Below are 13,033 nucleotides of genomic sequence, written 5' to 3' on the forward strand. Positions count from 1 at the left end.
TCTGCAGTCCTCTCTGGATGCACTTTTTTCAAATGAGTTCACGCAGTGCCTCTCACAGGCATGTTACCATTATGCATCCTTTATTGGTGGATTAGTTTGCTCCTCAATAGCTAGGGCAAAGTGTCTGAATTTCAGCCATCATGCCTAGGGGCTCCTTGCTCCTAGAGATTGCTTTGCTGTGGTGTAAACCTGGATCCTGACTTTCAGGCTATACATATACAAGGAGGAGTGACTAAGAAAAGTCTGAGTGTGAACATGGATTTTTCTTCTACCAGGTTATTCTGCAACGCCGAGTGCATGGAATTTTTGTTTTGTTTTTAAGTTATTGTAGTTGTATTTGGATTTGGGCAAAGATTCACTCTCACAAGCCAGTCTCTTCTTTGAATAGGTCTGTCTGCTGCAGTGACAGCATCCAATCCCTGGAAGGTTGTAGGTGTTTGGAAATGCATTGGGCTCCAAGGGCTTCTATCATCAGAGACTTATCCACTGAGTTTGTCAATACCTGTCTGCCTAGCCAGAAGACAGCTACTTTGTGGGGGAGGGGAGGGGAAAAAAAGCAAACTGGGCCAGAGGAGGCAGTGTAATAAAGAACATTTCTAATAACAATAGATGCTAAAAACCCTGCTTGCAACAAGGTTGAACTTGTCTTCTAACCAGGTTACAAATAGTAACACACTGGTAAATGGGGCCTAGACAATTTGTTTATATGCAGATCAGCCTTCTGTCTCCACACTCCCCTTTGTACTAATCCCAACAAAGACAATATTGAGGGCAGAAAAAGTGATGCTAGTAGTCTAAAGTCCAAACTTTCTGCAACTTGAGAGTAAAATATGCCTACATCAAGCAATTATTTATAGGATTTGCCTTGGAGTCCAAATATCTAAGTATGCATATGGTGTTTATTTTTTAGCTGAAGAAACAATTTCCCACTATGAACCTGAAGATTCCAGCTAAAAGAATATTTGGAGACAATTTTGATCCAGGTAGACTATGACTTGGTTATTATTCCTTTATTTTGTTCTTTGTTTGGGATTTAATCTATCTTGCTTGCACAGAATTAATCTTAAATAGATATAACAAGGACTGCAGTCCTGTAGTAGGGCCTTTCCTTACTACTGAACCAAAGTAAACCTTTTGTTTAGTTTCAGGTTAGGTTAGCTCTTTTGTACAAGACAAACTACATCAAAAGTGGAGAGAGAAATAAAGATTTTAAAATATCTTTGGTAATGGTTACATGTTGATGCCTGCTTATAGGGTAGCTCTGTAGCTGTTGGATTTTGTCACTGACTTCAGTGCTAGCAGGATCAGGGCCAGTGTGCTCTCCAATACAAAATCTAGGCCATTGTGACTGCACACTCTGAATTCTTGTCGCATGCAAGATCTGTTGGGCTGAATAAATTTTTGCTTTTTAAAATGTATAATAAAATGAGTTATATAGAGACTGGAGCTCCTATTCTTTCCCATTTCATATTTTTTCTATACAAAATCCTCATGTGGAAGCCCAATTATATTCAGACGCTTTTTTTCTGTTAACTAACTTCCATTAAAGTAATGTAAAAAATGCAAAATTAAAAACTTGTTTTGCCATGAATTCATTGAATGATTCTTTCTAATTACACTTTTCCCCTCTTCCCCAGATTTTATTAAACAGAGACGAGCAGGACTGAATGAATTCATTCAAAATTTAGTTAGACAGCCAGAGCTATGCAACCAGTAAGTAGTTTCTCTTCTGTTTTGTTATGGCTATTTAAATGACACGGGATACATTCCAAAAATATATGATTGATTGACTTTAAATACTCTTTAGTTGGGTACAAAATGTGTTATCTATGGTAAACGTAAATGTTGTTATAATAGAGACAAGGTGAGGTAATAGCTTTTAATGAATCACCTTCTGTTGGGGGGAAAAGACAAGCTTTCGAGCTGCACAGAGGTGTTCTTCAGGTGACCTCTGTGCAGCTCGAAAGCTCTCTTTCCCCCAACAAAGTGGTCCATTAAAAGTTATTACTTCACCCACGTTGTTTCTCATTTACTGGGACCAACACAACTACAACAGCACAGCAAACAACTACTATAATACTGAGTTATCTCTAAGATAGATCCAAAATGATGCAATTGTCATGTAAACACTTGGCTTGCTTTCTTAAGCCTTTTCTGCATACAAACTTGCCACCCCTTTAATTAAACACTAATTTAGCTAAACCAGTACAAATCCCATGAGAACACTTACCTGAAATGCCACTCTTAAACCAAAGTTAGTTTAAACCTACTCCTAATCAATTTAAGTTAAACCAAAATAAATGCGTCCCCCCAGTCTTCAGCGTTGCTTTAATTAAGTCTGTGTAAAATCATACCTCTAGTTTAAATGATGCAAATCTGAATATAAACAAACCCTTAGTATTTAGTATATTTAGATTTCTGCTTTCATTCACTTACTCTACTTAATTTGCCAATCTGCAATACCAGTGGAATGTTCTGCTTTTAGATAGGAAACAACCATTCTTAAACGGGGAACATTGCCACAATTTGCAGCATGCATCAGATACTCTTTTTCTGCTTCATGAACTGCTCTGAGGCCTCATAAACCTGAAACATGTACTTCTTTTTATCAAAAGCATTCTGCATACTCTTCCTAGTGACAAGTTGAAAAAGCTTATAGACACAACAGAAAATCTTTGTCATGGAACAATTTTCTAGTAAAGGAAAAAGTGTTGGATCGTAGTTGATCATACCACTGTCCTCAGCTGTGAAACAATGAAGAGCAATTCTCAAATAACAGATTATGTTCCAACAATTATTCTTTCTAATGTATTAAACAGGAAAACTTCTTTACATTATTTTTAGTAGTCCACAGACTTTTTTCCTACTCCTGGTTCTTTAAGCATTCAGCTGTGAAACATTTCAATTAACAGCTTTTTAGATGTACTTTTTTCCAAAGCCGGACACTGGACTGTTTTAACATGAGGATCATAAACTTTTCTTTGAGCATAGGAACAGACGTTTTTTCCTTGAATCTGATCTGAAAAGCTCAAGAAGATTTAACAGTACATAAATTAGATTTTAATCTATTTTAAGTACTTCAATCTAGCACTAACTATTCCAGTCCAGTGAAGACTAGTATAAACCACTATTAGAAATTGAAGATTTTAAGGTTTGCTATTCCTCCCCTCCCCCAATAGCTCGTTGTCTAATTAGAAATGTATTTAATGAACAAACAGAGAATAAAGGCTTAGTCCTGTGCTCATTAAAGTAAACAACTACTTCTGTGGGAGAAGGCTCAAGCTGTTGTCTTTGTAGTGTAGTACAGAATGGGATTGAAATGCATTTATTCCAGGTGGTTTGTTGTTTTTTTTTTCTTGCAGTGCAGGGATTATTAAAATATTAGATTTAAAATATTTCACTATATCGCTATTTGCTGTTTTTAAAATACATTTTAAGCCACTTTTTTTGTGAATGACCACAATGAATCATACTGATTTATATAAAAGTCCACAGCCTTAGTTTTGTCTACCACTCAGTATTAGTAACAGACAAAAATCAAGCCTTTAGTGAAGTTCTTGTAAAATCCATTCCCATTGGAAACTAACTATTAAAGGGGGAAAATGACCACTGTGTCCTTACAAATGGCCTCCTAAACAAACTTATTTTCTAGACACTATTTCCTTAACCTGCTACGTGTACACTCAACTAAGTAGATTAGTAACATGAAATGAATTAGTATGGGATAGGGGATATATAGAAAAAATGTTGAGTACTGTGTGTGCACTCCAATAAACTTTCTGTAGCTCTTATCTGCTACACCACATGATGCATTAAGACAAGTGCTAGGTGGTTGTACTACCAGTCCTGCTTTGGCAAACCATACTGGTGTTGCTGGGAAATATGGAGAATTTTTTCTGTTTCAGTGGGTCCTTATCTTAGGTCTGCAATTTGTCCTTTGACTCTTGTACCAAAAGCAAATCTTCATGCTTCAGCATATGAGCCAACCAATTACTATAAAGCAGGTTAGAAAGATACTTGCAAGAAATTCCGTAGTGGTCAATTGTGGATCTTCCTGTGAAGTGTCAGGTACTAGCCACCATTGTCAAAGATGGGATTCTGAGCTAGATGGACCATTGGTTTGAGCTAGTATGGTAGTTCCTATGTGGATTAGCTTTAGACTCCAAATTTTTACTGTTTGCTTCATTTTAGAGAGAATTTTTCTCTCCTCCACAGACTATAGGTACCTTGCAGAAAAGCTTCAGAAAAGATGGAGAATATGAATTAACATTTCTGTCTTGCTGATTCCTAATCTAGAATAGGAGGCTAGGAATTCTCTTATAGATTCATAGATTCTAGGACTGGAAGGGACCTCGAGAGGTCATCGAGTCCAGTCCCCTGCCCGCATGGCAGGACCAAATACTGTCTAGACCATCCCTGATAGACATTTATCTAACCTACTCTTAAATATCTCCAGAGATGGAGATTCCACAACCTCCCTAGGCAATTTATTCCAGTGTTTAACCACCCTGACAGTTAGGAACTTTTTCCTAATGTCCAACCTAGACCTCCCTTGCTGCAGTTTAAGCCCATTGCTTCTTGTTCTATCCTCAGAGGCTAAGGTGAACAAGTTTTCTCCCTCCTCCTTATGACACCCTTTTAGATACCTGAAAACTGCTATCATGTCCTCTCTCAGTCTTCTCTTTTCCAAACTAAACAAACCCAGTTCTTTCAGCCTTCCCTCATAGGTCATGTTCTCAAGACCTTTAATCATTCTTGTTGCTCTTCTCTGGACCCTTTCCAATTTCTCCACATCTTTCTTGAAATGCGGTGCCCAGAACTGGACACAATACTCCAGCTGAGGCCTAACCAGAGCAGAGTAGAGCGGAAGAATGACTTCTCGTGTCTTGCTCACAACACACCTGTTAATACATCCCAGAATCACGTTTGCTTTTTTTGCAACAGCATCACACTGTTGACTCATATTTAGCTTGTGGTCCACTATAACCCCTAGATCCCTTTCTGCCGTACTCCTTCCTAGACAGTCTCTTCCCATTCTGTATGTGTGAAACTGATTTTTTCTTCCTAAGTGGAGCACTTTGCATTTGTCTTTGTTAAACTTCATCCTGTTTAACTCAGACCATTTCTCCAATTTGTCCAGATCATTTTGAATTATGACCCTGTCCTCCAAAGCAGTTGCAATCCCTCCCAGTTTGGTATCATCCGCAAACTTAATAATCGTACTTTCTATACCAATATCTAAGTCGTTAATGAAGATATTGAACAGAGCCGGTCCCAAAACAGACCCCTGCGGAACCCCACTCGTTATGCCTTTCCAGCAGGATTGGGAACCATTAATAACAACTCTCTGAGTACGGTTATCCAGCCAGTTATGCACCCACCTTATAGTAGCCCCATCTAAATTGTATTTGCCTAGTTTGTCGATAAGAATATCATGCGAGACCGTATCAAATGCCTTACTAAAGTCTAGGTATACCACATCCACAGCTTCTCCCTTATCCACAAGACTCGTTATCCTATCGAAGAAAGCTATCAGATTGGTTTGACATGATTTGTTCTTTACAAATCCATGCTGGCTGTTCCCTATCACCTTACCACCTTCCAAGTGTTTGCAGATGATTTCCTTAATTACTTGCTCCATTATCTTCCCTGGCACAGAAGTTAAACTAACTGGTCTGTAGTTTCCTGGGTTGTTTTTATTTCCCTTTTTATAGATGGGCACTATATTTGCCCTTTTCCAGTCTTCTGGAATCTCTCCCGTCTCCCATGATTTTCCAAAGATAATAGCTAGAGGCTCAGATACCTCCTCTATTAGCTCCTTGAGTATTCTAGGATGCATTTCATCAGGCCCTGGTGACTTGCAGGCATCTAACTTTTCTAAGTGATTTTTAACTTGTTCTTTTTTTATTTTATCTGCTAAACCTACCCCCTTCCCATTAGCATTCACTAGGATAGGCATTCCTTCAGACTTCTCGGTGAAGACCGAAACAAAGAAGTCATTAAGCATCTCTGCCATTTCCAAGTTTCCTGTTACTGTTTCTCCCTCTTCACTAAGCAGTGGGCCTACCCTGTCTTTGGTCTTCCTCTTGCTTCTAATGTATTGATAAAAAGTCTTCTTGTTCCCCTTTATTCCCTTAGCTAGTTTGAGCTCATTTTGTGCCTTTGCCTTTCTAATCTTGCCCCTGCATTCCTGTGTTGTTTGCCTATATTCATCCTTTGTAATCTGTCCTAGTTTCCATTGTTTATATGACTCCTTTTTATTTTTTAGATCATGCAAGATCTCGTGGTTAAGCCAAGGTGGTCTTTTGCCACATTTTCTATCTTTCCTAACCAGCGGAATAGCTTGCTTTTGGGCCCTTAATAGTGTCCCTTTGAAAAACTGCCAGCTCTCCTCAGTTGTTTTTCCCCTCAGTCTTGATTCCCATGGGACCTTACCTATCAGCTCTCTGAGCTTACCAAAATCCGCCTTCCTGAAATCCATTGTCTCTATTTTGCTGTTCTCCCTTCTACCCTTCCTTAGAATTGCAAACTCTATGATTTCATGATCACTTTCACCCAAGCTGCCTTCTACTTTCAAATTCTCAACGAGTTCCTCCCTATTTGTTAAAATCAAGTCTAGAACAGCTTCACCCCTAGTAGCTTTTTCAACCTTCTGAAATAAAAAGTTGTCTGCAATGCAGTCCAAGAATTTGTTGGATAGTCTGTGCCCCGCTGTGTTATTTTCCCAACATATATCCGGATAGTTGAAGTCCCCCATCACCACCAAATCTTGGGCTTTGGATGATTTTGTTAGTTGTTTAAAAAAAGCCTCATCCACCTCTTCCACCTGGTTAGGTGGCCTGTAGTAGACTCCTAGCATGACATCACCCTTGTTTTTTACCCCTTTTAGCCTAACCCAGAGACTCTCAACACTTCCGTCTCCTATGTCCACCTCTACCTCAGTCCAAGTGTGTACATTTTTAATATATAAGGCAACACCTCCTCCCTTTTTCCCCTGTCTATCCTTCCTGAGCAAGCTGTATCCATCCACACCAACATTCCAATCATGTGTATTATCCCACCAAGTTTCAGTGATGCCAACAATGTCATAGTTGTATTTATTTATTAGCACTTCCAGTTCTTCCTGCTTATTACCCATACTTCTCGCATTTGTATATAGGCATCTAAGATACTGGTTTGATCTTTCCTCCCGGTTTTGTCCTGACCCTCCTTTCTCTCTGCCAATATAGCCCACACTCCCTCTCGTCTCCGACCCATCTCCCAGGTCTCCATGTTCCCCACTTACCTGTGGGCTTTGCTCACCTGTCCCCGTCGAACCTAGTTTAAAGCCCTCCTCACTAGGTTAGCCAGTCTGTGTCCAAATAGGGTCTTTCCCCTCCTCAAAAGGTGAACACCATCTCTGCCTAGCAGTCCTTCCTCAAATAGCATCCCGTGGTCTAGGAAGCCAAAGCCCTCCTGGCGACACCATCTTCGCAGCCAGGCATTCACCTCCATGATGCATCTGTCTCTGCCCGGGCCCCTACCTTTGACAGGAAGAATCGAAGAGAATACCACCTGCGCTCCAAACTCCTTCACCCGTACTCCCAGAGCCCTGTAGTCACTCTTGATCCGCTCAGTGTCACACCGCGCAGTATCATTTGTGCCCACATGGATGAGTAGCATGGGGTAGTAGTCAGAGGGCTGGATAATCCTCGACAATGCCTCCGTAACGTCTCGGATACGGGCTCCCGGCAGGCAGCATACCTCCCGAGATGAAATGTCAGGGCGACAGATGGGCGCCTCCGTCCCCCTCAGCAGAGCGTCTCCGACCACCACTACCCTACGTTTCCTATTCGCAGTGGTGGCAGCAGACCTCCCAGCCTTAGGGGTACGAGGCTTCTCCTCCTTTACTGTAGGGGGTGATGCCTTCTTTCCTGTATCAAGAAGAGCATAACGGTTACCTATTACCACAGCGGGAGGGTTCGGAGCAGGGGTGGAGCACTGCCTGCTGCCAGAAGTAACCAGCTGCCAGTGTCCACCCTGAGCCATCTCCTCCTCCACCAGTGGTGTATCAGCAGTCCTGTGTCCTGGGACAGCTACCTCAGCTGTCTCCACATGGACACTGTCCAGGAATTGCTCGTGGATTCGGATGCTTCTCAACCTAGCCATCTCCTCCTGTAGCTCTCCCACCTGCTGCCTGAGAGATTCCACCAGCAGGCACCTTTCACATTGGATGGTCCCCTCAGCCTGGATATCAGTAAGTGGAAATTGCAAGTTACAGTCTCTGCAAAACCACACCAGGATCTGGGTAGAAGCATCCATGCTCAGGCGCTCTGTCTGGCTACAGGCGCAGGTGGAGGAGACAGAAGCAGTGCTGGCACAGGTGTTGCGGGTCTTCCTAACCATCGTAAGCCTCCCTCTGTCAAACTCCCGTCTGCAGCCCCCTGTCTGCTGAAAGGGTTGTTTAAGCAAGAAGTTTAAAGTTTTAAGGGGAATAAAGGGAAAACAGATAGAACCGGCAAGGGACCCTCGCCCCTTCCCACTCCCCTTCCCAACTCCCTTGCGAAACTCCCTGTTAGCAGCCCCTGTTCGCAAACGCTCCCTGGTCGCTTGTGTGCTGCTTTATAAAGCCCTGGCCTGTATGAATGCCCCGCCCACTGAGTAAGGCTCAGCCAATTACCAGAGGCTTCCTGGTTTCAAACCTTCCTTTGAAGCTCACAGCTTCCAACTGTCAGCCACAGCACACGGTCCTTCAAACAACCAAACAAACAAACAGACTGCCAAACACAAGCTCAGCACACAGCAAGTAACCCCCAAACACAAACAAACACACACTGCAGACAGTCACTTACCCCAAAAGGGTGCTGTATTGCTCCTCCTTCACCTGGAGAACTCCCTTGCGAAACTCCCTGTTAGCAGCCCCTGGTCGCAAACATACAGTTGAGCTCTAATCCATTGGGCAGCTCTTTAAGTCGGGCTGTCCTCCCCCTCAGCTCTAGGCCTTTACTGAAAAGATAATACTTGCAATTGTCTATCAGAACACCCTTTTAAGAAGCAGCTTAAAACCAAGTGCATAAAATAGAATGCATTAAAGGCTTAGCATAGTTTAAAAATAATTCTAGTAGCTCCTTAAGGAAAACTAGAACATAGCATAACTCCGCTAGGTGACTTTTATGATGGCAGTGTCCTCTATATTAAATAAACTGCCAGTTTCTGCAGTGAGAGACATGAACAATAGTCATTCTAGAAAAGAAATTGGGTCCTCATGGTTCCAACATCAACTAAGAAAAACAACTATAACACCACTAGATTACAGGATCCCAGTCTTTAGGTTTTTCCTGCTTTCACATAGTTGTGGTCTGTCGTCATCTTCACCACCACTAAGCCTTACTGCTTCAGGCCTGGGTTTTCTAAAACACCACAAATTGGTGTACCACTTTTTCACTGTGCATTGTATTCAGATAGGGTTTATTTCAAGCTGTGGGGTATCACCATTGGCAGTAAAAGTAATATTTTTTTCTGCAAAACACTTTTTCATAAGTATTGGGCTGGACATGTAGGTAGCAGAAGGCCAGTCTATTACTGAACGCAGGGATTTCTTTACATTGAGACTTGACAGCACAAAACAAGTGCCATTAAAATACACGATTCTACCAATATGCATGGGGGAAAAGAAATTATATAATACCACTTATCACCCAAGATGTGCTTTAGAATACAAATAATGTCAGTTCATTCTATATACGGTAATAAGTTCTCATTAATTTTAGAAAACTGAAAATGACACACTGATACTGAAGGTGTTAGAAAGGAAATTGGTTTTCCTGTGGTATTTCACAAGACAACAACCAATTACAAACGTTGGTGGAGGAAGTGGAAAGCTTAATTCCGATTAGCATAGTTGAAATAGTCTCACTGAACACCTCCTGCAATCTTTTCATGTTCATCTATATTTTAATATGGCAAGTCATTGCAAGTGGAAAAATTGTATATACTGCATATGTTGGTGTACATGCTCAGTTAAACAGAGGCTACATCTACACTGTGAGCTAGGAGTGTGTTTCCCTGTTTGCATGGAGAAAGTAAATAAGAAAGTGTTATTTACTCCTCATACTACAAGAACTAGGGGGCCACCAAATGAAATTAATAGGCAGCAGGTTTAAAACAAACAAAAGGAAGTATTTCTTCATACAACACAGAGTCAACCTGTGGAACTCTTTGCCAGAGGATGTTGTGAAGGCCCAGACTATAACAGGGTGTGACGGGTTGAACTCCCTCTGGGATGCAACCTGTTGTACTGGGGTTTCACTGAGCCCCTCCTGCTCCACCAGCCTGGATTCCCTCTCCCTGTTTTGCTGAATTAGGCTCTCCAGCCTCTTGTAGCGCGCACACACTGTATTGCGGACTTGTAAATTGGGGACTTGTAATGTAGGTAGTTCACTCTCTACGTCTACACTACAAGTTACGGGTACAATTTCGAGTTCATATTTGTGCTAGCTCCCATCTGCGCTAGCACACTAAAAATAGCATAGCTGGGGGTAGCATGGGCAGTGGCAGCATGGGTTAGCTGTGCTGAATACATACCCAGAGGATTCAGGTGGGTTTGTACTCTGCACAGGTAGCCCCGTGCTACTGCTACCCATTCCACTATTGCTATGCTACTATTTTTAGGGCATTAGCTCAGATGAGAGGTAGCACCGGTATGTCTAAGAACAAAAGAACAGTCATACTGGGTCAGATAATTGGTCCATCTAGCCCAGTATCTACTCTTCTGACAGTGACCAATGCCAGGTGCTTCAGAGGGAATGAACAGAACAGGTAATCATCAAGTGATCCATTCCATGTCCCCCATTCCCAGCTTCTGAAGTGTCCCCAGCCTCTGTTTGCCAGAGCATGGTTTTGCATCCCTGCCTATCCTGGCTAATAGGTCCATCAATGGCTATCTTCCATGAAGTTATCTAGTTCTTTTTTTAACCCTATATTCTTCATAGAAATTGGTTATGATATGAATATGGCATAACTAAGACATACGTTATGCAAGTTGGCTCATGTAAGATATCATTGGAAAGGTTATGATTTACTGAATGTGATTATCCAATTTATATGGATGTATTATTTTTGTATCTAAAGTTAGGGATATGGACTATGTAACAATTACAACTGTATGTGTATTTGGGAGACACCCACCAGACACTTGGCCATCACAGCCTTGATGGGCCATTAGGAAGAAACAATGAGACTGGGAAGATACTAATCTTGCTCCTTCCTGAGAGGTGTTCTGGGACATAGCTGTGACACTACAAAGTCAGGTGATAATATCACCTGATGCAAAATACCACGCTGGACACTGCTGGTACTTTTTCTCTCTAGGGGGATGGGGATCAAACAAAGGTTTCCCGCCTTAGATAAATCCTTTCTAAGGCTGGGGAGGGGGTTGATCTGGACTCTGGACTCTGCTTTGTTCTGTTTGCTATCACTTAAAATCTGCCTTTTATAGTTAATACATTTGTTCTGTTTATTATTAAACCCAGTTTGTGCAATTTCTAACTCGGGGGGGGTTGGGGAGGGGGAGGAAGAAGTTGTGCATCTCTCTTCACATTGAGGGAGAGGGTGAATTTTGGTGAGCTTGCACTGTGCAGATCTTTCTATACAGTGCAGACAGTATTATTTTGGGTTTATTCCCCAAAAGGGGTGTGCATGTGAGTGCTGGGAGAATTCTCTCACACACAGCTGAATTCAGTCTGTGTCTGCAGCTGGGTGTGGCCCTACCTGTGTGTGTGTGTGTGTGCGCGCGCGCTACAAGAGGCTGGAGTCAACCAATTTGTGGAAGGGTTTTTGTTATTTACCAGATGCATAATATGATGGTGAACGTGAAAAAAATTCTTCTTCTGTAGTAACGAGTTGCAAATTCATTTAGGTTACTAATGTCCTAATAGGTTTAATTATATTTCTAGCCCGGATGTCAGAGCATTTCTTCAGATGGACAATCCAAAGCATCAGTCAGATCCATCTGAAGATGAGGATGAAAGGAGCAATCAAAAGGTAACAAAGTCAGCTAGAATGGAGTAGAAGAACAGTAATCATGCACTTTTGAACAAACTGTAACTACATGAGGGCAATTTCATATGTATTGTAACTTTCAACAAAATAAGTTGTTCCCCAACAGGTTCCTCCCTGTTCCTTTCCAATAAGGTTACTCAGTTTTTCCCTAAAATATAAACTGCAAAGACAAGTGTTAACAATCTCAGTTTTCCCCATTTGTTAGGGGCTGGAAGAGCTGTGGCTCAGGTTACAGTTCATGTGACATCACTGTTTAGGTCCTCCAAAGACCTTTCCAGAGATATCTAGAAAAGAGAAGGCTAGGAGGATCAGATATTTAAATGCTTAATAACTAAAAAAGAGACTCTAACTTGAAAAATATTTGAAGCCATTTTTATAGTAGCGCAAAGAAAAAATAACTTTGGTTCACAGTTCACCTTTTACACTGGGAGGTTTCAAACCTCAATCTCTTACTAAAGCCACTATATTGGGTTTAGAATTGTACTAAGTCTCTCAGTCTATTTAGGAGCCTCTGTCTTAAGAACTTCTAGTTATAATGTCCTACTATAAAAATTGGTAGAAAAAAATTGTCTTGCTGGGTAGAATAACAGAATAATTTAAATTATTTTAATCCGTTCTGTGTCTCTCATGTCCCAATAGTCAAGGATTCTTCGCATGCAAAAGTCATTTAACACTCTTGTGTCCTGCTCCAACACCCACAAAAGTCATTTTTTTCCAATACACTTCTCTGGGCACTGAATCTTCTATTGTGCATTAATTAATAAGCTTTCCTGGGCCCTAATTGACAAGATCAGTTTCCTGATGTAGTTTTCAGTGCTAAACATTTGAAGTTACTGAGTCTTCTAAATCTACAAATCTTGTATAATAATTTCTTTCTACACTGATCCTTACTTTTAGACTCTCTACCTTTCACCTCTTTGGAGGTAGAAGAATTAATTAAATTTACAATGGCACTTCATTACATTTTTAATAGAAATGAGGGCTTCCATTTTTT

General features: G+C 41.2%; 1 protein-coding gene across 5 annotated transcripts in view; it reads left to right on the forward strand.

Annotated features, from left to right (window-relative positions):
- LOC112111582 (serine/threonine-protein kinase Sgk3) overlaps positions 1–13,033 on the forward strand; it is a 79,994-nt gene that overhangs the window by 43,148 nt on the left and 23,813 nt on the right. For all 5 annotated transcript variants that reach the window (XM_024207043.3, XM_024207047.3, XM_024207046.3 and 2 more), the window contains 3 exons: positions 911–983; positions 1,638–1,713; positions 11,934–12,021. In XM_024207043.3, the coding sequence (XP_024062811.1) occupies positions 911–983; positions 1,638–1,713; positions 11,934–12,021 (237 nt within the window). The remainder of the gene's footprint in view (positions 1–910; positions 984–1,637; positions 1,714–11,933; positions 12,022–13,033) is intronic.

Source organism: Terrapene carolina, unplaced genomic scaffold (genome assembly GCF_002925995.2).
Source record: "Terrapene carolina triunguis isolate 2854851 unplaced genomic scaffold, T_m_triunguis-2.0 Scaffold58, whole genome shotgun sequence".
Taxonomy (NCBI): domain Eukaryota; kingdom Metazoa; phylum Chordata; order Testudines; family Emydidae; genus Terrapene; species Terrapene triunguis.